The sequence below is a fragment of the Delphinapterus leucas genome, chromosome 1, assembly GCF_059928025.1.
Source record: "Delphinapterus leucas isolate spDelLeu-1000000601 "Yukka" chromosome 1, BTC_Dleu_Yukka2, whole genome shotgun sequence".
Taxonomy (NCBI): domain Eukaryota; kingdom Metazoa; phylum Chordata; class Mammalia; order Artiodactyla; family Monodontidae; genus Delphinapterus; species Delphinapterus leucas.
The window spans coordinates 94,637,569-94,662,452 of record NC_143129.1 but is presented as its reverse complement, the minus strand read 5'-3'; the positions used below and the strand labels follow the sequence as shown (position 1 = coordinate 94,662,452).

Sequence of the window (24,884 nt, the reverse complement as noted above, 5' to 3'; positions counted from 1 at the left end):
CCACCCCTCAAGAAGAAATAGTCTCACCTCATCTGAGTCATCATGATAACCACTTTTATGAGTGTGGGAGGTCGTGTCCAAAGCATCCACACCATCCACACCATTGGCCTCCGCATGTTGCTGGAGCACAGAGTATCGATGCACCAGGAACCTGTGGGTGGAAACCACCGTCAGCTCTCACATGGTGAGGAGGGGTGCATTTCTTATAGGACGGTGGATTTTCCAAGTTTTACACACTTGCAGAATGAGTCACACATACAGGAAGCACAGCCCGTAGCTGGCATATGGAAAATGTAAGGAAAGATTTGGGCCTGATGTTTCAGTAACATCACTTCAACTAGTTAGTTTTTGCCAGGGGCTGACTCAACCGTCTGCCCTCGGTGGACTTTCTGGTTTGATTGATTTCCGTTCCTTACCTTCCCCCACAGACGTACTTCTTCACAATGAGCACTCCTGCTACGACTGTGACCAGCATCAATCCCACAGTAGCCAGGATAATCGGAACAGAATTTGACTTGGAATTCTTGATAAATTAAAACACAAACACAAACAATTTTGGGTGTGCATATTCTCGGACTGAATTCAAAGAGGCTGCTCATTCCCCTATTTCTCTGTTGAATGATCTGCAGTCTCTAGGCACCTAATGATGATACTTTCCCAACCCCCCGCCCCCAAGATGAACCATCTCAGTGCTACCAGGAGAATATCACAGCTGGCAGAGGGAAACCAGAACTTCAACTGCCTTAAAGCTGTCGGAGTGGTGCAAACTCAGTGGCTTCCACTTCAAAGTTACACTGGAAGTCGTAGCAACTACCTAGATCAAATGGTAATTGTGACTGTTCCCCACTACCACTGTTTATAAGTCTTGGAGCTTTTAAGGGTGAAGCAGGAAAGGGAGACTATGATAATAAGTGGGCTGAATGAATCTAAAACAGGGCCATTACCTGGAAAGGAGCTGTGCCAATGTTACGTTAGGCAAGCCATCCTATGACACCGAGATTTACTTTTTACTTAAGTTGTTGTATGTTTTTACAAATAAGCTTTCCGTATCATTGTTTGAGTGTGACCTACCTGCTTTTGGGTGGGAGATAGGGTGTGTGTGTTTTCAATGTATCCAAGAGGAGGCGGAGCTGGATTCTGGGACAAGTTGTGTCCCTGTGGGCGGGAGTCCTGTGCAATCACACACACAAACACTCTGAGGACAGCCACCAGGAGTGCAGGGCGGGGATGCAGAGAAGGAGGAACTTGCCCCCGACAAGTACACACACCCACACATTTTTCTCCCACTGCCTTCTTAATCCCACCCCTTGTCAGGCCCTCATCCCTTAGAAGGTTAGATAGGAGGGAACTGCAGATTGTCCACCTCTCAATTTCCAGATTAGGAACCTGGGGCCCACAGTTTACTGCCCCAAGTCTCACTGCTGGGCCAGTGCTTCTTTATCAAGAGGTTTCCTCTTTACCATATCCCCATATTCCAGCCAGAGAGTTCAGTGCTACAGAACTGTAATCAACCCTAAAACTTGCTTCTAAATCAGAACCAGCCCCTTATTACCATAGTTCAGTTTTTCATTCTGAACACACTTGACATGACTCGGCAAAGAGACCCACCCTACCTATGGTCCAGTGCCCTCCCTTCCACATGTGTAAAACTCCAGCCCTTTACAGCCGAACTTCTTGAGTCTTTTTCCTAAATGACTCTGAGCCTCAGAAATTTCCTCAACCGTATGCACCTAAGACTTGGAAAAACTTTACTGAATACCATTTTTTTTCCCCCAACAAAAACGTTTTCGGTAGATGAGCTTAGCGTTGGGTTATGTGACCATCCCTCATCCTGGCAGTTTCCTGTACGAAGGGAAGCCTGACAGAAGTAGTCTGGCCACTTGTACTCAGTAACAGAGTTCTTGACTTTGACTATTCCTGGCAGAACTTGAAACCCCACTTGTATCTAAACCAGATCTACTTTAACATACCTGCTTTTCTGGACTCAGAAAGTTGCTTGTGCACTTCTTTTTCAAGTCTTTCACTTCTCGAGCAGGATTCACTCCGCCCTCGCATCTGTCTCCTGGAATTTTCCGGTACCTGAGAGGCAGAGAAAATTTGTTAACAGAATACAAGGATGTACTTCTGGATTCTTGCTTACTTCCTGGAAACAAGATTTGAGAAGTGGCAGAAAAACTTCTGGTCATTACACCATCTTTCAGGCCTTGGGGGAGATCTGAAGGGATGTTTTGGGGATATTCTGTGTAGTTTCAGTCCTTGGACAGACCACACATCCCTTGCCTTGCTGCAGGGACATGCCACCTTTCTGCCTTAAGAGACTGTGTCAAAGAACTGTGACCAGGGAAAGCACGTCAACACGCGGTACATAAACCACAGGGGAGGGGAGTGTTTATCAGGGAAGGAGGCAGTGAGCCTCCTCTAGAGCAGCGCTCTCTACTGTGGTGGCAATTTACACTTAAATTAATTAAAATTACTTCAGTCCCGCACTCACACTAGTGTCAACAGCCACACAGGGCTAGTGGCGACCGCATCAGACACAGCAGATTACAGAACATTTCCCCCATCACAGAAAGTTTTAGTAGACAGTATTTTTCTAGAGTGCTCTCAACTACTGCTCAGAACTATGCGGAGAGACGCAGCTTTCACTCTGCACAGTGGAGACTCAGTCCCGATACGGGAGAAGCAGCCATCTCACCCATTTGTCGTCAGGTGCTCTTCTCTCCCGTACAGACAGAACTCTAGGTCGTGGCCCTTGAGTTCTGGCTGTTCCACACACTTGGAGTCATTTTCTGGACGGAAGTAGCCAAAATCACTGTAAGAATCAGCAAATAAGGTGTCTTTCAAAGTTGCTGAGAGACAGGAAGCGACTAGCAATGAAGGCTTTGTAGGGGGCAGTGGATGGTCAATATTCCAGTCTTGGGTTGCCAGAGAGAAGCTAAGGAAGCCTGTGACATATAAAGAGGTTTAGGGAAAAAAAGCACATGGGGAGGGCTGAACTGAGGGAAAAGAGCTTATGGATTGGGCTTCAGACTCAGTAGCTAGGAGTCCCACACGGACGGCTCAGGCTCCGGCAAGGGAAGGAGGGCAGCCTGCAGGGGGTGGGGACTCACGTGACTAAGACACAGAGAAATAGTACATCAGCAACAGATCTAAGCTCTGGGACACTCAGCGACTCTTTTATTTCTCTCCAAATAACTCATTTACCCATGCTCTACCCATGGCGGGTATGTTAAACCTTTCCTGCCTTCCCCACTTCCGTGTCCCTCTTAGTTTCTTAGATGGTCCCTGCCGCCAATGTGAATGCCTGTTCTTGCCCTCCATTCTATCCCATCTCTCCATAGCGCCACCCATCTGCTCTTTCTCTGCTTTCCCCAAAGAAAGGACACGAGCGGCCTCGGCCCCATCCTTCCTACTGCCCCTGGGCGGGGGCTCGTTCTATGGGCAGTGTGGCAGTGACCACTAGTCCCACTCACCTGGAGGCTTCTCCTTAGCCTGAACCTGTCCCCTTCCTTCACCATCCTCTCCTTTACTGGCCAGATTTCTTAAAAAATATTTTTTCCTTGTTCTGTTGTACTCGTTTACTTTTTATTCTATGCATTTGGGCTTCGACCCCCTTCTGCAACCTTGAAAATGAATGTCTGTGGCCCCCCCCAGGGCTCACCAGTCATCCAACCTAGGGGGCTCTCTCTGTCTCGTTCACTCTGACCACCTATTGTGGGGCACTTGCCACAATGCTGTGCCCCACCCACTGAGGCCCTGAGAGCGGCACTCGTCTGTTTCTTTGGTCACTGCTTGCTCTGCTCTCTTCCTAACCCAAAAGTGCAGATGTTTTCCAAGATCCTATAATTCATTCTCTTAACTCCCCCTTCATGAGCTTAACTATTTGTTGCAACTAAAACTTCTAGGTTTTACCTCTCTTGGGCTCTAATCCTACATTTCCAAGTATCTGCTGGACACTGCCATCTAAATCTGCTGACAGAACCTCAAATAAACAAAACATTCAAAATACATCACACTTTCTCCTTCATGCCAGTCCCTCCGGTCATTTCCTCCGTTTGTCCAGGACACTACCTTCCTTCCCACCATCTAAGTCGGAAACAGCCTGAGCACCCCCATCTGGACCCACTCACTTCATCGTGACTACTGTAACTTCCCCTCGTGGTCTATCTCCCAGCACACCCTTCCTGATCACGCTGTTGGGGTGGTCTAAGCCCACATCAGTCCGCGTGCTTTAACGACCTGCTTCTTCCCAGATATGCATGGTCAAATCCTACGGCTCGTCAGGGCTCAGCCCAAATGCCACCTCCTCTACAAAGCCTTCTTTGACCCACCTACCTCCTTTCAGCTCTGGATGGAATAGTCTCTCCCTTTTCTAAATCCCCAAGGATCCCACCTTCTGTTTCAAACAAAATTATGTGCATCTTACCAGGAGAGTCTATAATAAACTTCCTGTTATCACTTTGCACTGCCCTGTGCATAGAAAATATTCAATGAATATTTGGTGAATATATAGATGCTGCTTGTACTTCAAGGCTTTCTGACAAATATTTAAGGGAGAGGGTAGAGAGAACAAAAGATACAGAAGACACCACACCTCCAATAGCAAGGAGAAATTTCTGGCAAAAATTTTATGTGTTCAATCCAAAATTTCAGGGACCATACCCTTCCCACTCACAAAGTACACATTTCTCAAGCACGTGGGGTACAGTGGGCAGGCTCTGGAGCTGAATGGCCAGGTTCACATCGCAGCTCTGCCACATGATGGCAAATTAGTCATAACCTCTCTGTACCTTCATTTCTCCCTTTGTGAAATGGAAATAACCAGAGTACCTCTCTCACAGGGCTGCTGAGGGCAAGTGTAAACGGACGTCCTGCTAGAAAACGTCAGCGGCTGTCATTATGACTGTGTGATTATCCAATACAATATGCACTCAAAGAGTCTGGAGTTTAATGGTGGAAGCAAATCTATACCCAATAATTAAAATACGGGAAGTGCTGTATTAGGAGCCTAGATGAGGAAAATCTGGGGAAGGCTTTAAGAAGACGGTATCTGAGCTAAGTATTAAAGGCCAAGTAGGAATTCACCAGGCTTGGGGGTCAAGCAGGGAAAGACTTCCAGGAAGCAGCAGCAGCATGCACAGTGGCATGGAGCTCTGAAAAAGCACCACATGTTTGGAAAACAGCAGAAGCTCAGGTGACCGGGAGCCACCCTGTGTGCAGTTAAGGATGGGAGACAGCCCTTCAGAGTTTGACAGTATGAATAAGCTCTAGCCCTATTACAACATCAAAGTGATCTGAGTGATATTTTCCCCTGCGGAAATAGAGAAGGGAGGACCCCTGGCCATTCCACAGATATGAGCCACGCAGGAGGAAACACACTGGGTCAGGCTGCAGTTTGCTCAGTCCTGCATTCTCTGTCACCTGCAGTTCAGGAGAATACATTGTGGGAGGACAGGACTGCTATCTATTTGCCTGCCTTCTTTTCCAAATCCACTTCTACCTCCTGTCAGTATCTTTTGCAGGTAACAAGTTCCATAAGATTAGTACCTGTGATGTGAAGCAGTTCCTCTTATTTGCCCTAAGTTACCTCGCTTAGGCTACCTAGGGACTCCCTTGCCCTTGTATAATCAGCTAACCCTGTGCCAGCCAAGAAACTAACCCTTAAGCCTGGATGGTCCTGAACTCCAGGGAGTCCACCTTGATGGCTTCTAAGCCTTGATGGGACATACAGACCATACATGCTGATGTCACCTCCTGTCTCAGGACAGATCCACACTCTTTCTGCCTTCAGTCCTGCAGACGGCCCCAAACCTAGTACCCTACCTGCCTCACCCAGGCTGTCAGGCTGCTTGCTAAAGTCGTTTCCTCTGAGCTCCTGTACCACTTTTCTTGGTGTTTCTGCCCTATCATCTTCTCTCTCTCTCCTTTTTAATCCTCATCCTCCTTATGTACCTCTCTCCTTCCCGCCACTGCCAAGTCAGGATGTCCAGGGGTTGTTGCTGGTTCTGGCCAATAAGTAACTGACACAATGTTATCTGTCCAATTATTAACAACTCTTGTCCCCTTTCTCTGTGCCTCAATTTCCTTAATAAGAAGCAACAGTACTCCACTCTTGAGGAAGAAGGGAAAGAAAAGGATTTAAATATTTTTGAACTGTCTTTTGCCTCCTCCAGCACGGGAAATGGCTGATAGGGATCTGAGGGATGCTGATACCAGAGGAAGTCCTCCAGGGAGCAGGGACAGACGGACGGCTGCTTGGTCACAACATAGTCCCGACCATTCTGACAGACGGATGACTTGCGTAGCCGTAGGTACTGTTCTTTATAGCCTAAAATGCAGCCATCTCCATAATCTCCAGGGTCTGTGGAGTGAGCCAGCCATATGGTATAGTCCTTCTCTTCACCTAAAAGAAAGACAGGCTGTTCAGGAAACTGCATGGGACAGAACCCACCCATGTGAGGCAGCTGCCAGGCAATAGGAAGAACGAGGAGAGGAAAAGTAGGGATGTCTGACTCAACCTATTGCTTCACTTTTAGAATTGCAAATGAAAGTTAACATTAGTGGGAGCCTACCAGCAATGGGCTTTTCTTCATACCAAGGGAGGAGTCTTTGCATCTCACGACCCATTTGAGTTCTAGGAAAAACCTTATTTTTGAAGTGGGGAGCTGGATGGAGAACCTCTAAGGTGCCTTCCAGACTGAGAAGCTTCTGTCTTTAAGTCTTGCACACCTGTGCCCTTGGTCAGCAGGAGCTGTCAGGTAAGCAACCAGATGCTTGCCTTTAGGACAAGACACCAATTAGCCAAAAGCATGGGTTTAATTTCACTATGGGTTAGTCTGCTTCAAACAGAAGGGGAAACCTACTTTCTAGACTTTTAACTCTTGTTGACTGGCTTTCAAATGAAGACCGTGATGACAGTCAACCTGGCTTAGTGTGTCATATCATCCACTCCTGGAAAAATGACTCAAAGGCTGTGGCCTAAAGACTGTGGATTAGGTTTTTATCTTTTGGGATGTGAAGACCAGAACAGGGCCTGTTAAAGAGCAGGGGCTGGGGCTTCCCTGGTGGCGCAGTGGTTAAGAATCTGCCTGCCAATGCAGAGGACACGGGTTCGTGTCCCGGTCCGGGAAGATCCCACATGCTGCGGAGCGGCTAGGCCCGTGAGCCACAACCACTGAGCCTGCGCGTCTGGAGCCTGTGCTCCGCCACGGGAGAGGGCGCGACAGTGAGAGGCCTGCGCACCGCGATGAAGAGTGGCCCCGATGAAGAGTGGCCCCCGCTCGCTGCAACTGGTGAAAGCCCTCGCACAGAAACGAAGACCCAACACAGCCAAAAGTGAATATAAAATAAATAAATTTTTTTAAAAAAGGGCAGGGGTTAACAAATCTTTTAATGATGTTAAACTTCAGGGATAACTGCAGAGCTGCCTGCTGAGGGGAAAACTCATAAGCCAGCTCCTTTACAGCCTATTTAGTGAATTTAGATTATAATGACTCTCCGATTTTAAATCATTGAAACATCTTGTAGAAAAGTAAGGTCCAAACTGAGTGCTTCTGCTTCTTGCAGGACTCACTAAAGTAACATGCTGAGGAAACGGGCCCCCAACACAGCCTAATAACAGTCAGGACCAAATTTAACCAGAGCTTCTCGAAACTTAAGTCTTCTATCATATTATGCCAGAACGCAACTACGGGTCACAGGGAGTCATCACTTTTTCTCCAGTTTTTTTTTTTAATCCTCCATGTTTTCAGTACAATGTCAGCATCTTTGGTACTGGGGGCCTGGGTTTGCTTGTGATTCTTTAGGAACACCTTGCAATGAGTACTTTAACTTCTCTGAAGCCATTTTCTGGGTCTTTAACATGCCTTCCAGTTTGAAGTCACAGCACTCTGAAATGGTCAAGCCAAACTCTGCATGAAAACTTCCTCACTTCAACATTTTGATAAGTGACACAGTCAGTTAGATGGTCTTTGTAACACACTTTCCTCTAGAGTTTCCTCTACAGTTCTGCTGTAATCAAGTGTGAAAAACCCTGAAGTGTTATGAAATAATTTTAGACAAACAAAAACATGCATTATCCTTACAAGCAGAAAACACTCTCAGAAAATGCTACAGAGATCTAAAGTACAAAATATACTCTCCTAGATGTCCACATGTGGCTAGTCTGAATTGAGATTTACCATAAGGGTGAGTGTAGAATATGCACTGGATTTTGAGGCCCTAGTTAGAAGAAAAAGAACGTAACAGATGGCCAAAAAGCACATGAAAAGATGCTCAACATCACAAATTATCAGAGAAATGCAAATCAAAACTACAATGAGGTATCGCCTCACACCGGTCAGACTGGCCATCGCCAAAAAGTCTACAAATAATAAATGCTGGAGAGGGTGTGGAGAAAAGGGAACCCTCCTACACTGTTGGTGGGAATGTAAATTGGTACAGCCACTATGGAGAACAGCATGAAGGTTCCTTAAAAAACTAAAAATAGAACTACCATATGATCCAGCAATCCCACTCCTGGGCATATATCCAGAGAAAACCATAATCCAAAAAGATACATGCACCCCAATGTTCATTGCAGCAGTGTTTACAATAGCCAAGACATGGAAGCAACCTAAATGTCCACTGACATTTAGGAATGCGTAAAGAAGATGTGGTATATATATACAATGGAATATTATTCAGCCATAAAAAGAATGAAATAATGCCATTTGCAGCAACATGGATGGACCTAGAGATTGTCGTACTGAGTGAAGTCAGTCAGACAGAGAAAGACAAATATCATATGATATTGCTTGTATGTGGAATCTAAAAGAAAGGTACAAGTGAACTTATCTACAAAACAGAAATAGAGTCACAGATGTAGAAAACAAACTTATGGTTACCAGGGCAGAAAGCGGGGAGAGGGATAAACTGGGAGATTGGGATTGACATATACACACTACACACTACTATATATACAAGAGATAACTAATAAGGACCTACGGTAGAGCACAGGGAACTCTACTCAGTACTCTGTATTGACCTACATGGGAAAAGAGTCTAGAAAAGAGTGGACATATGTATACGTATAACTGATTCACTTCGCTGTACAGCAGAAACTAACACAACATTGTAAATCAACTGTACTCCAATACAAAAATTAAAATACCTTAAAAAAAGAATGTAAAATGTTCCATTAATAATTTAAAAACATTGCTTACATGTTAAAATGATAATATTTTGGACATACTGAAATAACCATATTATTAAAATAAATTTTGCCTCTTTTACTTTTATAATGTAGCTAGTTGATAGAATAATTTAAATTATATACGTGGCTCTCATTTTATTTCTCTTGGACAGTGCTAATCCAAAGAGGGAAGTGCTTTTCTGGTACCATCCCTTTGCCTGCTAACCCACATGGGCCATCCTTCAGTCCTCTTTCACACACATGATTTTCTTATTCCAGCTAGAAGAAATTAAACTGAATCGGTTATTTAGGAAAATGGGCTCACAAGTTTCTGGTAGAAAAGTTCAAAGGAGACACTCACAGTTCCTTTCAAGGATATCTTTAAAATCGATGGTGTAGGAGACCCACTGGCGAGTCAGGAAAGATTCTGTGAAACCCCAGATGCTGATGTTCATGGACCTAGCTCCAGGTTCTGAAGCCAGGCCAGTAAAGTAGATAGGCTCCCTGGTAAACATGTAGGTTTGCCAGCACTGACCCTCGTCTGTGGAGAACCTGAAACCACAATTAGAGAAAGATCATGAGAGAGGATCAACATTTATGGGAATATCAGGAAACCACCGGCTGTTTGGTAACAAATCAGAGAAAAACTCTCATATTTAGGTGATGGCTTACTATTATATTAATTTTTAACACCTATAGTTAACGGGGAAAAGGGATTCACTCAAATATTATGGAAGAAAATGCCTTTATAAAAATTCTTCCAGGGCTTCCCCGGTGGCGCAGTGGTTGAGAGTCCGCCTGCCGATGCAGGGGATGTGGGTTCGTGCCCCGGTCCGGGAAGACCCCACATGCCGCGGAGCAGCTGGGCCCGTGAGCCATGGCCGCTGAGCCTGTGCGTCAGGAGCCTGCGCCCCGCAACGGGAGAGGCCACAACAGTGAGAGGCCCGCGTACCGCAAAATGGGAAAAAAAAAAAAAAAAAAAAAAAATTCTTCCAAAGGGAAAAAGGATAGTGACTCATGTAAGAATGGGCTTCCAAGTCAACAAACAGAAATTATATAATAAGAACTTGTACTTAAGGAGTCATTTCCCCTCCAGAGTGCTTAAATGCTCCCATAATATTCTTGTTGGGAGGGAGAAGAGTATTTTTTAAAAGTGACGAAAAGTGTTAGCTAGAGGGAGTCAGAGGAAAAAACAAAGCCATTTAACTTGAGTTGCTCTAAATGCAATCCTTTCAAGCACCTTCCCTACAGCTCTGTAGAATGCACTAATCTGAATCAGGGACTGTAACTTCCCCCCAACAAACTGACGAACATCCCACAGTTGCTCTCTATGCAGATAGCGTGGGTGGAGCTGAGCTCACGCATACTTAATCACATTGATAGGACGGCTGCTGTGCTCGATGGCTACAATGATGCCTCCGGAATCCAGGATGGTGTAATAGTGAGGTCCTTCCAGCATCTTCAGCCAGGAGTAACCCCCATCATCTGAGATGTACACATCTGGGATCATCACTGAGATGGCATCCCCCACGCTACCTACAACACAATCCACCATCTCATCAGCACATATCAGCAATGAAACAGGGAGGATTTACTGTCAAGAGAATAATTCTGAATGAGTTTATTCTGATTATTTCCCATCATGCCTCTTGTAATTGAAAAAAAGGCCACTGACAATTTGGTAAAGGGAGAAGTCATGTTGCTCTCTGATGAGAGTCTATGAAAAACCCACAGTATCATTATCTTGCAAGAAATTCCGCAAAGGATGGTGAAAGCCACGTATGGTGGTTTTCTCACAGGGCTCGACACTGTGACTGAGTTTCAGTGTGCTCAGCCACTTCTTCCTGCGGAAGTGAGGGTGGGCTGCTTACCATGGGCGATGACTATGCCGACAGCGTTAGGCTCTGAGAGTGGGGCCATTGGAACGTTGAGTTTCTGGGAGATGCTGTAGGAAGCGTGAATATGAAGGCTGCACTGTGGAAAGAAAGCAAAGCTTAGATTAAAACCAGAGGTGCAATTTTCTTTCTCATCTCAGAGAGTCTTCTAATAAGGCTTTGAATGTATTAACCCAGACTTCCGTGGGATACTCTTGTTAAAAAAAATTGTGGTAAAAATCACATACCATAAAATTTATCATCTTAACCATTTTTAAGTGTGCAGTTCAGCAGTGTTAAGTACACTCACACTGTTGCGCAGCCATCACCACCGTCCATCTCTGGAACTTCTGTGTCCTGCAAAACTGAAACTCTGCGCCTGTGAAACGGTAACTCCCCATCCCCGCCTCCCCCGACGCTGGCAACTACTATGCTACTTTCTGTCTCTGTAAGTTTGACTAGTCTAGGTACTTCATAGACGTGAAACCATACGGTGTTTGTCCTTCTGCGACTGGCTTATTTCACTTGGCATAATGTCCTTCCAGTCCACCCATGGTGCAGCACGTGCCAGAACACCCTGCCTTTATAAGACCGAATATTATTCCATTGTGTTTATACACCACATTTTGCTTATTCATTCGTCTGTCAGTGGACACTTAGACTGCTTCCATCTTTCAGCTATTGTGAATAATGCTGCTTACAAACATGCATGTTCAAGTAACTCTTGAGACACTGCTTTCAATTCTTTGGGATATATACCCAGAAGTGGAGCTGCTGGATCATATGGTAGTTCTACACTTAACTTTTTGAAGAACCCTCATATTGTTTTCCATAGCAGCTACACAATTTTCATTCCCACCAGCAGTGCACAAGGGTTCCAATTTCTCCACATCCAAGTCAACACTTATTATTTTTTACTTTTTGGATAGTAGCCATTCTAATGGATCTGAGGTTGATCTCTTGCAAATCAAAAATTTTGATTTGCATTTCCCTAATAATTTCCCTAATAACTGGTGGTATTGAGCATCTTTTCATGTGCTTACTGGCCATTTGTATATTTTCTTTAGAGAAATGTTTATTCAAGTCCTTTGCCCATTTTTAATGTGGGTTGTTTTTTTGTTATTGAGTTATAGGCTCAGTGGGATATTCTTGATTCTGAAATGCATTAGTATATTTGGGAAAAAACTATGCAGTTATTTTCACATGTGTAATCTGTCTTAGTTTACTGTATTCCTGCACTACACCAAAGCCTCTGATCAATATTTAAAGTATGATTCCACACAAATAAACTTGATGAACGCCTGACATACTTCAGATGCTGTACAAGATGTGGTGGTGATTTGAATAAGCCCCAGTCCTGTCTTTAAGAAATATTTCTCAGAAACTAGTTCAGGTATAAAGCAGGATGAAAATTAGTGCTTTACAAGAGGTTCAAATTGGTTAAAATGTTAATATTATGCCATGTATATTTTACTGCAATTAAAAAAAAGCTTCAAGCAAACTGCTAATGAAACGAAGAGCAATGATTAGTTCTAACTGAAGATGGGCACTAAGGATGGTTAGGATTTCCACTAACCCTAATGAACTGGGGGTAGGGGAGACAGGTACAACCTCCCCAGGAATAACGTGGGCAAGAGGCAGCTACATGCAGGGTGTTCCGGGAGCAGCAGAAATTACAAGGGGTGTGCCAGTGATAAAATGGGCAATGACAATGAAAAGGCAGAAGGTAGCCTGACAGGGGAGGAGGGGACCTTCATTCGCCAGATCACAGGCAAAGGGGAACCACAAAGAGTGTTGGGGAGGGAGAGACACAGCAGCGTGAGGGTTTCAAGGTAAGTAAAGAGGCCACTGTACCTGCCCAGGCTTAAGGTGAGAAGGGCAGGTGCAGGGCAAGGCCAGGGCGGAGGGATGGAAAAAGGGGAGCAGGATAGGGAGAGACACTCCACAGCACTCATGAATACAGAGAAGAGAGAGGGTGTGACAGGGGTGGTGTACCAGAAAGCCCAGCTGGGAGAGCAGAGTGCGTATCAGCCACAGGTACTCTGAGGAGAGCCTGGAATTACCAACACTGTCACTCTTGAAGAAAACTCCCAGGGTTCCACTAAGCTCCTCTCAAATTCTGTAAAAGTCAGACATAAAGCTTGTTTTTTGTTTGTTTGTTTGTTTTTCCTTTTTTTCTTGGCTGTCAAGACCTGTCAATCATGAAACCTGGGATCTCCTGGAGCAATGCGTTTGTATTTCTAGCTCTTGGTCTCTCCTCAGAGGGCTCATCTCCTGCTTCCACATGCCACACCGGGTCACCACCCATACCCACCGGCCACGTGGAGCTTTGGCAGAGGGGAAGAGAGACCAAGTTCTCCTTCATTTGTTTCTGGCCAGTACAGCTTTGCACTGCTCATGAATGGCTGGTCTGTGGCTTTCTGTAGAACTCCTGAAGTTTCATAGCTGCCATCATGACTCCTAACTAACCACCGGCCCGTCTGTCCACTATGTTTTCATTCAGCAGTTTAGTACAACACAAATTGTTAGCCTTCAATTTTGTTTTTCGTTAAAGACAAATAAGCCATAATATTTCGGTCTTTCTTCGCCGTTCCTATTTCCTACATCCTAGTTAATTTCAACCCCTCATTTCCAAATTTTCCACCTTTATCTGTAGACCCTCATCAAGTACAAAACTTCATTATTCAAAAGCCTGGCACTAATAAGAGCGGAACAGAATGGCTGCTTTGCTCCAAATACATATGACAGTTGCAGTAAAACAAACCTCGTTCTTATTTTTTGCAGTAGCATCGCATTCACTGTTCTCAGGTTTCCTCAGGTGCTTCCACCTTCCTCCTTGGTCAAAAGTGATCATAGTCTGGATAGAATTATCTGAATAGGAAAAGGATGATATTAAGCCTGATACACTGGAAGCACCCTATTAACTTCAGTTTATCATTGCATAACTCTCTCCTAACAGAGACTATATAACACCGTTAGAACTCTGGAGTCCCACAAGCTTGTTACATCCAGTGAAATGGCTCAGTGCTGGTGAGTATGATATTTGAAAGAGGCTTCCCACCTGATCAGGATCCAACTGATCCCCGAAATCATCTACACTGATGCTCTTATAAAAAGATACCTTTATCTCCTTACCAGCACTAACAGGCTGACATCTATTCTTCCTCCTTGTTTGCTTGCCTTGGAAGTAAAATCTACAGTGGGAAGGCATTCTAATCGTGACTCAGACAAGGCCATGATACGGGGCTTGTTTTAGTGAATCTCAAGATTTGAATGTATCTGCGTAAGTCTCAGTTAATAATTCCTAATTTTGTCTCTCTGCCACTCCATATCCTATCCCTCTTTTACCTTTTCCTTTTTTTTCTTCATGTGTCTTCTCCATTCTCTATTCTTAATGATATAAACTGCTGCAGGTTTAAATTCAAAGATATTATGCTTTGAGTTTCTCAAGGAGAATCAAAAAAGAAAGCAAATAAGGTAAATTTCATTTATTCAATAGATGTTTTACTGCCTGTCCACTATGTGAAAATTGCTGTAAGGCTTTGGGAATATATCAGTGAACAAATCAGGAAAAAAAACTCTGTGAAATATATATTCTAGTAGGGTGAGGCAGACAGACACTAGACATAGTACATAGGTAAATTAGATAGGATGTTAGAAAATAAGTGCTATGGAAAAGACTTGCACAGCTAGAGGGGGACTGAGAGTGTGCGTGTGTAGGGGCAGGCAGACTGACATTTAAAATAGGATAGTCAGGGCAGGTCTCATCAGAAAGTAACACGGCCAAAGGCTGGGAGGAGGAAAGCGTCAGCCTTGCAGATATCTGGGGAAAGAGAGAGAACAGTCAGTGCAAATCTCTCAGCCACGAGTGTGCGATTCTGGTGTGTTTAAGGACTGGCAGAGGGCTGGAGTGACTACAGGAGAGTGAGCAAAGCAGAGAGGAGCTAGAAGTGAGGTCAGGGAGGAACTAGGGTGTCAAAATCACTTGGACTTTGCAGGGTCTTCACAAAGTGAAAACAAACATCCCCCACCTCCTTCCAAAAAGTGAATACATAAAAAAACAAAACCTAAACAAATCTTTGTACTTTAGAGTAATGTGTTTACTTGTGCAACTGGGCCACAGTAAAGGTAAGGTCTGAGAACCAGTGAAGAGAAAGAACGCCAAGAGGAATCCCGGCTGGCTATCACTCCGCCCTACACAAGGCGAAAAGCCTAAGTGGTCTAAACTCCTTCCTGTAGGCCTGAACCTCCCAACACAGAAGACTCATTTTATAAACAATGTAGAACCCCCCAAATCTTTCTTTCTGCCTGCTGCTGTTTTGTTCTTTCTTAGTTCTATTTACCATAACTTATTTAAAATAGAGAGCCAGAATTTACATGGATAGCCTTGTTGACTAGGCAAGCAACATTACTGGGGAGGATAGGATCCTCAGTTTCCCCAAAAGCCTCCACTCCCAACATGTTCAGCTGAAGGAGAGCTGTGCCGAGACCCACCTTCTGAGAGCACACTTGTCATGTAGACCCCACGGAGGGAGGTCACGTTGGTAAAGTCTGTCTCGCCACCTGTGGTTGTGTAGAGATGTCGGTCCAAGGACTTGGAATAGACAATGCCTCGATCGTCCGAGGTAAATATAGTGCCAAATCCGGTATCTGGAATAGGCAAACAAAGAAAAACACTAAGTCTTGGGAGGGAACAGAGAGAAAACAATAGTCTAGTAATACAGATGACACATGACTGACTGACTGCACACATCAGCCAACTCTCTCCCTTCACGATGTACACGCAGGCCTGAGAGTCAATGAAGGATTGAAACTCAAGGTCTTCGTGGCCATCTTTAATTCTAGTGCCCAGCTTAGTGCCTGAAACATAGCAGCTGCTGGGTTTGTGGAACAAATTAATCAGGTGTTCCAGAAGAGCTCTTCTCAGTTACACTCTGGTGGCAGAGGCACTGTATTTAGCTTCATATCTTACACATCTTTAAATCTTTACACGCTAAAATAATGCTTCTCAAACTGTGGTGAAGGATCAATTTTAAGATTTCAATTATGTCACAAACTGATGCTTTTGTAAATATAACAAAAATTTATCACTAGAAAAATGAAATACAAAAGAAAGAAAAAATACAATCCTTAAAATTTTTTTTTATTATTAGAGTCAACAGATACAAAATTTCTTTGTCAAAGGGCTGTAAGAGTTTCTAAATGCTCGCTCTTGCTTTCCATACATATTTGGTAATAAAGAATTTGCAAATCAGTACCAGTCCTCCGACCATTCTTTAAGCAGCACTGCTCTAGAACACCTGGACATACTGTACAAACCGCCTTAGAGGGTCAAAGCAAGTGGCCTTTTTAACATAGGCTACGTATCATCTCTAAGACAGAGTATTCAGTAGGCCAGTAATAAATTCCTAGGGGTAAAAGGAAGAATTGACACGTAAGAAGGAAAGCTACTAAAGTAGGGTTCGGAGCTTAAATCTCTGTGCTTCAAGGGTGAGCCGCTGCACAGCTCTTACCTCCAGGTTCGTCTACATGCATGAACACCACGTCATCATTAGCTGTTAGAATAGAATAGAACTGTTCCTGCCCCACAGAGGGGAGCTGGGCCATGCTCCACGTGTCCCCTTGATCTGTTGACACATGAATCCTTCTTGTTGTATCCTGGAACAAATGCCAATATTTATCTTTTAAATTCTCTACCAAGATGCCACGTGCAGTGACACGAGTAGGTACATTATTAATTATATGAATCATTATCCATTTCCTCACTGGGTACAACTGTTAAAAATGAAAGGTCCTAGTACCAATTACCAAAGCTATTTCTAACCTCTTGCAAGATCCAGGCACTGGAACAATCCATCCTATTGTAAGTAAGGTTAGCCTGGTTTGCTCTTTGGCTTCTTCATTCTGGTGTGACCCCCTAAGATATTAACCTCCCAAGTTCTGACATGCCAATTTCCTTCAATAGAGATTAGGGTTTGTCGGGACCATCATTAGTTTGGCTCTATAGCCATTCGCATATGCTTGCTCAGATAATTCTTTTTATTTTCTAATTGATTAATTAATTAATTAATTTTTGGCTGCATTGGGTCCTCGTTGCTGCACGCGGGCTTCCTTTAGTTACGGTGAGCGGGGGCTACTCTTCGTTGTGGTGCGCAGGCTTCTCATTGCAGTGGCTTCTCTTGTTGTGGAGCACAGGCTCCAGGCGCGTGGATTTCAGTAGTTGTGGCACGCAGGCTCAGTAGTTGTGGCTCGCAGGCTCTAGAGCGCAGGCTCAGTAGTTGTGGCTCACGGGCTTAGTTGCTCCGCGGCATGTGGGATCTTCCTGGACAAGGGCTGGAACCCGTGTCCCCTGCATTGGCAGGCGGATTCTTAACCACTGCACCAGCAGGGAAGCCCTCAGATAATTCTTAAAATGATGACTGCTGCATAGAAGTTTGGTGCCTTTGAGACAGTCCTGGCATAATCCAAGAATTAGATAATTAAGGGTCTAGAAAATGGAGATGAAACGCAGGCTTGGGAGATCATGAGGAAAGTCAAAATGTGACATGTCTCCTTTTTCTTTTTTTTTAACATCTTTATTGGAGTATAATTGCTTTACAATGGTGTGTTCATCTCTGCTGTAGTGAATCAGCTATACATGACATGTCTCCTCTTTTAAGGAAGGCTCTCAGAACAGCCATGATGGAGGGAACATGCCAGGCTGGGAAGAGGCCAAGGAGAGTCAGAAATTAATATAATGAAGCTGATCAGGGAGTATTTAGCTGTTAAAAGGAGTCTGTTGAGGAGGCAATTAACACGTACTGTCTGATAAATAGTTTAAAATAGCTTCTAGACACAGTTTAGGCAGGGCACAAGAATTAGTCCCAGGGCCTCCTTATGTTAAATACTCTTCAGTGACAAGTACATTTAACTTATTTTTCTAACTCACATCTTAGATGTTTACTGTGAATCTTACTGTCACTGTTATAGGTAGAAACTAGAGTTCAAAAGCATACAGCAGAATTTTAATTTTGTAACAGCACAGTGTATAGGCGACTACCTCTGGAATTAGACAGTCTGGTTTCCACCAGGGTTCCACCTCTGGGTGACCCTAGACAAGTTACTCAATTTCCTCAAATAAAAACCGAGATAACAGTATGAACTTATAGGGTTGTTGGGAGGATTATTATGAAAGTGCTCCAGGGCGTGATCTGTAGTTACTATGTCTACTTCCCCATCTCCAGTTCTCTCTGAACCCACTCCAATCAGCCTTTTAACTTCAGTACTCCAAGGAAACTGCTTTCATCGAGGTCACCAACAACCTATACTTTTCCAGCTCCAGTGGATAATTCTCAGAACTCATCTAACGACACATTTCAGCTGAGTTTAACACAGCTGACCACTTCTTCCTCCTTGAAACATTTCTTTCACTTGGCTTTCATGACATCACCTGTCTTACTTCCCCCACCTCACTGGTCCCTCCCTCGAAGTCCTCTTTGCTGCCTTGAACGGTCTCTTTCCAACCTTTCCCCGCTGGGGTGATTCAGGGCACCAGGTGCTCAGCCCTCCCACCTCTTCTCGACTGACTCATTCCTCCACAAGATACCATCTAGTCACGTGGCCAGGTGAGATTATGCCACATGATTACATCATACAATTTCGGAAGATTCATACACCCAAGTGTTTACTTGACATTTCCACCTAGATACCTAATAGGCATCTCGCATCCAAAGCTGAATTCTTGATTTTCTTCCCACAAACTTGCTTCTCCTGCAGTCTTTGCCGTCTCAGTAAATGGCACCACCATTCACCCAGTTGCTCAAGCCAAAGACTCTAAAGTTACCCTTGGTTCATCTTATTCTCTCACAATCCGCATCTAATCCATCAGCAAACACTATTGGCGATACATTTAAAAATATATCCACAACCTTACCGTGTCTCCCCTCATCCACTGTTAACAGCCTGGTCCAACGTACCATCTCTCTCACTGCTGCTCCTGCTGCTTCCATTCCTGCCCCATGAGGCTACTCTACGCACACCTATTCTGTCAGAAGAGAAGGCCAGTTACGCCATTCCCCTGCTTGCAACCTTTTCACAGCTTCGCAACACGTGAAGAATGGAAGCCAAGGTCTTAATCACAACCTACAAAGGCCCTGTGCGATCTGGCCACTGGCTGCCCATCTCTGGACCACCCTTCCCTATGCTCCAGCCATGCTGCTCTTCTCACTTTTCTTCAGTATTCCAAGCATACTCCAGCCTGAGGGTCTTTGCACTCACTGCTTCCTCAGCCTAGATGTCCATGCGGCTGTGCTCTCACTTCAGTCAGGTCTCAGAGAGCCTATCCAAACCACCCTATCTAAAACAGTGCTGCTCCGGGACTTCCCTGGTGGTCCAGTGGTTAAGAATCCACCTTCCAGTGCAGGGGATGCGGGTTTGATCCCTGGTCGGGGAACAAAGATCCCACAGGCCGCGGGTCAACTAAGCCTGTGCACCGCAACTACTGAGCCTGTGTGCTGCAAACTACAGAGCCCACATGCACTAGAGCCCACGCGCCACAACTAGAGAGAAGCCTGTGCACCACAGTGTAGATCCCACACAGCGAAATAAATAAACAAACAAACAAATAAATAAATAAAACAGCGCTGCTCCAATTCCCGCCTCTTTCTACGTATTCACTCTGCTTTAGGTTTCTTCACAGCTTTAATCATTACCTGATGTTATATCATATTGATCAGTTTAGTATCTATCTCCCTACTTGAATAGAAACTCTGAGAGCAGGACATTTATCTGTTTTGTTCACTGCTATATTCCCAGAACCTATATACCTAGTATATAGCAGGTACTCAATTAATGTTACATATTTCCATTATCTTTATTGAATAATAAAGGCAAGTAGATTGCTTTTTTCAGAATCCATGTCTGAGTAAAGCCCAAACACTGGGTCTACATATCCCAAAACAGATACCAGAATTCAGTTGGTGACATAGGCCAAAGTACAGAGGAGCCCAGAAGAGTCAATCAGCCTCTATAAAAAGAATCACCTCCAAATCTTAGTGATATTAAATATGCAAAGGGCAAGTAACTCCATCAGTACATGTAGTAAAAGCTATCTATTTGAGGCATATTTACAGAAATATCAGAACCCATATAGAAGAGGCAAACACCCACCTTATCAGCCATCACAGAGGCAAAAAGGAAACGTCCCCCAAGACCAAATGAGTAGATTTTCACACCAATGGTTTTGAAGCTTTTTCCCAAGTCTGAAGTTCTCCGTAATTGCAGTGCCCCAAGGTCAGCTTCTTAAACAAGACAAAATATTAATTAAAATTTCACTTACTTGTGAGCCTCTAGTTCAAAACAATTGTTTTAGAATTGTTCTTAGTTTTATAGCAAAAGAATTTTTAATCTTATGCATGTTAATCAGGTAACAATATAAAAGGATATAGAATTAGACACAGGAAATTCACAGTTGGGTTTTATCTTTATACATGTGAGGTTTTATATTGGACAGAAAGACAGTTTACTTAATAATTCCAGTACAGTGTTGCATAAAAACACCACAGCATCCTGCTTTACTTTCTTCACGACACAGTTTGCAATTATCTTATTGTATTTGAAGTTGTCTTGTTTGAGTTTCGGTTTTCCTGTTGATCATCCAACATCCCTACTTGAACTGAGGCTCCATAAGAGCAGGCCTTGGGTGTCTCGTTCTCGCCGTCCTGAGAATGGTGTTTAGCAAACTACTGCAGGTGCTCAAATGAATGGATAAATGAAATGAGTCTGCTGAATGAATAAATGAAAGATTATGCTTTCAGCTTTGAAACTGTGCCGCTGATTGGAAAGCCAGCGGCTTCCACCTACACAAACACAATCCATGTTCTTTGGCAGAAATCACTATGCATTTCAATTTGTTATTGTTTGCAGCTTCATATTTACTTTATGTAAATACACTGCTAAAATTAAGTATACTGTCTCTGTGTATAGCCTTCATTTTTTATTTGATTGAGGCAGAGTACAGACTTGGTTGTTTGTACTTTCAAGATTTTAAAAATCACTAACAGCTAGCTATCTTTAGCTATTAAAATAACAAGAGAATGGAAACATCTTTGATGCTTCTACCTCTTACAACCCTCTTACAGAATATTCTACCATGAATGGACACCAGGACACTCTTTTCTGGGACTAAAATATACTTACTGCAGGAGCCATTCACATAGGTGGTAAAGAAGATGGTGTTTTCTGATCCCCTACAGTGAGGCAAAGACAGAGAAAAGACACGGTTCAAGACTGCTAACAGACTGCATCAACCTTAGTCACTTAGTTCCAAGCAGGTCTAATAAGGGTCACCTATGGGTACCAGCCAAAACAGCCTTCTTGGATGCTGTACACCGATTCTTTCACAGCCTCACATCAAGGTTCCCACAGTCTGGCCCCCAGGCATTTTCCACACGCCACTACTTCTTTATGTGAACTCTTCCAGCTGGTCAAACTGGTCTCCTTACACTCTCCAAACCTGCCTCTTGCATTTGCTCATATTATTTCCTTCTTAAAACACTTTTCTCTCGTGTGACCAAATCTTACCCTCCCAATCTTCAGGCTCCAGGTTAAAATCTAACTCTTCCATGAAGCGTTCCCTGTCACTCTAACGGGAAGCCTTCTTTGGTGCAAACTTCTAGAGCAGTGGTTCTCGACCAGGGGCGATTTTGCTCCCAAGGGACATTCTTGGTTGTCACAACTGGGGGAGGGGGACTGTTACAACTGTTTAGTGGGGAAAGGCCAGGGATGCTGCTAAACATCCTGCAATGCTCAGGCTTTCCCCCCTGCAACAAAGAACTGTCCAGTCCAAACATCATTAGTGCTGTGGTTGAGAAACCCTGTGCAAGAGCCCTGTGCTACTCTGTGTCAGCCACTTGGCACTCCTTCGTCTCCTGTTTGGCTATTTTAATTGCATAGTGTTTGTCTTAGCTCTCCTACTACACTACTGAGTTCTTCAGGGCAGGTACTAAGTTTTATGCTTTGTTGTTTCCCCTTAGAACCTAGTTCAATGCTTTGCATGAACTAAATAATTTAGTTCTTTCACCTCAAATAGACAACTAGGTCAGAGGTTGAATTATTTAAATTCTAACTTGGAAAGGGAGTTTCCAGGGAACTAGATTCAGGCCTTGATAGTACTTATAGATTAGCACCAGCAAAAGGTGCTGGGTCTCAGACACAGAGGACAAACTAGTGGTTACCAACGGGGAGAGAGAGGAGGGGAGGGGCAAGACAGGGGTGGGAGATTAAGAGGCACAAACTACTATGTATGAAATAAATAAGCTACAAGGATATGTTGTACAGCACAGAGAATACAGCCAATGTTTTTTTAACTATAAATGGAATATAATCTATAAAAGTTTGAATCACTATGTTATACACCTGAAACTAATATAATATTGTAAATCAACTGTAACTCAATTAAAAAAGGGTGCTGGGTCTGAGCATGTTCTTTCAGAACTTTAGATTGTAACTTCCTAGAAACCAAAGATCTAAAAGGTGAGTAAATAGTTACCAGCAGCCCAGATCTTATATTTAGACACCATGCAGAGAAACAAGTTACAAAAGTAAAAAATCTTGTATAGGATACAAAATAAAATACCATTTAAAAATAACTTTTTAGTTTTAAAGATGAGTTTTCTATTTATTTCTTTTAGCTTTACTGAGGTATAACTGACAAATAAAATTGTAAGATATTTAAAGCATACACTGTGCTGATTTGATATACAGATGTAAAGGTGAGTTTTAATGATCAAAATTATTATAGTCTTATTTGAACACACCTTACATATTTTAGGTCTATCAGGAGCGAAATAATTTGTTAACTTTGTTAGTTTAAAAATTCCTTCCTGATAAGACCATATAAGATATAAACACAATTAATTAAAATACATAAAATTAAGCAGATGTGGCACGTGTACCACAGTGGTGCTGTAGAAACCTAATTTAACCAGCATTTTCTAAAAAAGGACGCTTTACTTAAGCACCATTTTTAATAGTTTATTTTGGTAGATATACTTGGCAATGTCTATATTACACATTTCCCTATCTCCCTAAGTAGAGGACATTAAACAGTGAACTCTTCCTTGGGATTACGGACCATCGTTGTCAACGTCAACCGTATGAAACGGTAACAGTGTTCCTATTGGAAGTTACTGAGGCCTGTGTGCTCTCTTGGCACAGCGCTAAGTCCTTTCATCCCGCTGCGTTCTCTGTCTGCCTACTCTGAGCGTTCTCCTGCCTCCGTGTGGCTCCCAGGCAGTGGACTCTCAGGCCGGCCTGTGCTTGCTGTTCACACTCACGTGCCCCCCCTCTGGCAGCAACCTGCTATCAACTGGGACACCAGATCAACAAACTTGCTGCAATTAGTCAAAGAGAGAGAAGAAAGAGGCTCTACACAAGGGTCTGAGCCTAATCAGAGTTCTGGAGGTGTGAAGGCTCATAATTCTTGCTCAACCGTCCCCCAAATCCCCCAAACAAATCTCCTTTCACAGAAGGAACAAACTAAAGCCCAGAGAGGTTAAGCCTCGACTAGCAGCTGGTCCAGGTTAGAACAAAGGTGACAGGACTCCCAAGTAGGAGTCTCCTCCCTCCCTCCATCGTCTGTAAGCCGGGGTTGGGGAGGGGCACTGAGAGAAGTGAATGGATTTTGGTGCACAGACCGTGTGACTCTGGCAGTCGGGAAGCTCTTTGAGCTTTCTTCCTGATGCCTCACTACATTCCACATAACTGAAATGGATCTCTAGAGGAGACCTCTGTGTGCAGAGAAGTATGTAAGTCCCCAGATCAACGCTGTACTTCATGCTCTTGCAACCGGTGTCACCATTTACATAAAATCAACCATTTGCAGGCAGCAGCTACTCACTAATGTGCCTTGTTTTATACTTTACATTCTAAAACTTAGTGAGACTAAGTCTTCTTTCCCAGAAGAATCAGAAGCTCCTCCAGGTCAAGGTCTGCGGCATACCCCTCTCTCGCATCCCTTATGGCACCCTGAAGAGTACTCGGCACATGGTAAGCGCTCAATATTTATTCCTGTGACTTCTGGCAGCACCGTCAGGAAAGGTTTAGGGCCCTGCACAGATGGAATGTTCTGTTACTCACCATTTGGCCAAACATACTGCTTTGTGGATTTCTTCCCATTTTCCCCCAAAATTCTTGGACACCCACAGGCCATTCTGAAAGATTATAAATGACTTATCAAAATTCCAGCTTTATCCTGTGCAGCTGCTTGTATGACCTTTAATAACTCATATCCAATCATTCAGGACAGTAAAAACACACACTGAAGTTCCATCCAAGCTTCCTGAGCTCCACAGACACACACACGGTTTATGGGGGCCCTTTGGGGTCTTGTAAGTTCAGGATAACAAATGCTTATGAAGTGCCTACTGTGTGCCAGGCACCATACCAGACGTTGCACTGGGGATACAAAGATGAATACGACACACTCCCCGTTCTCAAGGAGCTCACAGTTTAACAAGGGGTGCACATAAGGAAGTTCAATACATGTGGTAAGTGTTACGGAAATATGGTCTCTGGGGTGAGAGCAGGGAAAGGAGGGACACTGCATCAGAGATGGTTTGTGAAGAAGACAGCTGAGTCTTAAATGATGAGCAGTGTAAGCAAAAGAAGGCAAATGGGAGATGAGATATCACTGCACAAAGATAGACTAGTACAAGCAAAGGCAGAGAGGTGATGAAACATCTCAGTGTATGCAGGGAGCTAAAGCCTTCAGACACAGGTGGAGCACACATTCCAAGGTGAAGGCAGGAGGAGCCAGTGCTGGGTTGGGGGTGCACTCCTTCTATGCCATGCTGAGGAAT

General features: G+C 43.9%; 1 protein-coding gene across 4 annotated transcripts in view; it reads right to left on the bottom strand.

Annotated features, from left to right (window-relative positions):
• SORT1 (sortilin 1) overlaps window positions 1-24,884 on the bottom strand; it is a 74,436-nt gene that overhangs the window by 4,984 nt on the left and 44,568 nt on the right. The window contains exons 6-20 of one of the 4 annotated variants that reach the window (XM_022584152.3): window positions 24,163-24,236; window positions 21,223-21,272; window positions 20,194-20,324; window positions 16,560-16,704; window positions 15,541-15,696; window positions 13,811-13,917; window positions 11,044-11,146; window positions 10,540-10,708; window positions 9,534-9,724; window positions 6,214-6,403; window positions 2,696-2,812; window positions 1,971-2,079; window positions 1,072-1,170; window positions 417-523; window positions 28-151 (exon numbers count right to left, since the gene is read on the bottom strand). In XM_022584152.3, the coding sequence (XP_022439860.2) occupies window positions 28-151; window positions 417-523; window positions 1,072-1,170; window positions 1,971-2,079; window positions 2,696-2,812; window positions 6,214-6,403; window positions 9,534-9,724; window positions 10,540-10,708; window positions 11,044-11,146; window positions 13,811-13,917; window positions 15,541-15,696; window positions 16,560-16,704; window positions 20,194-20,324; window positions 21,223-21,272; window positions 24,163-24,236 (1,872 nt within the window). The remainder of the gene's footprint in view (window positions 1-27; window positions 152-416; window positions 524-1,071; window positions 1,171-1,970; window positions 2,080-2,695; window positions 2,813-6,213; window positions 6,404-9,533; window positions 9,725-10,539; window positions 10,709-11,043; window positions 11,147-13,810; window positions 13,918-15,540; window positions 15,697-16,559; window positions 16,705-20,193; window positions 20,325-21,222; window positions 21,273-24,162; window positions 24,237-24,884) is intronic. The other 3 variants (XM_022584153.3, XM_022584155.3, XM_022584154.3) reach the window with 3 other exon arrangements.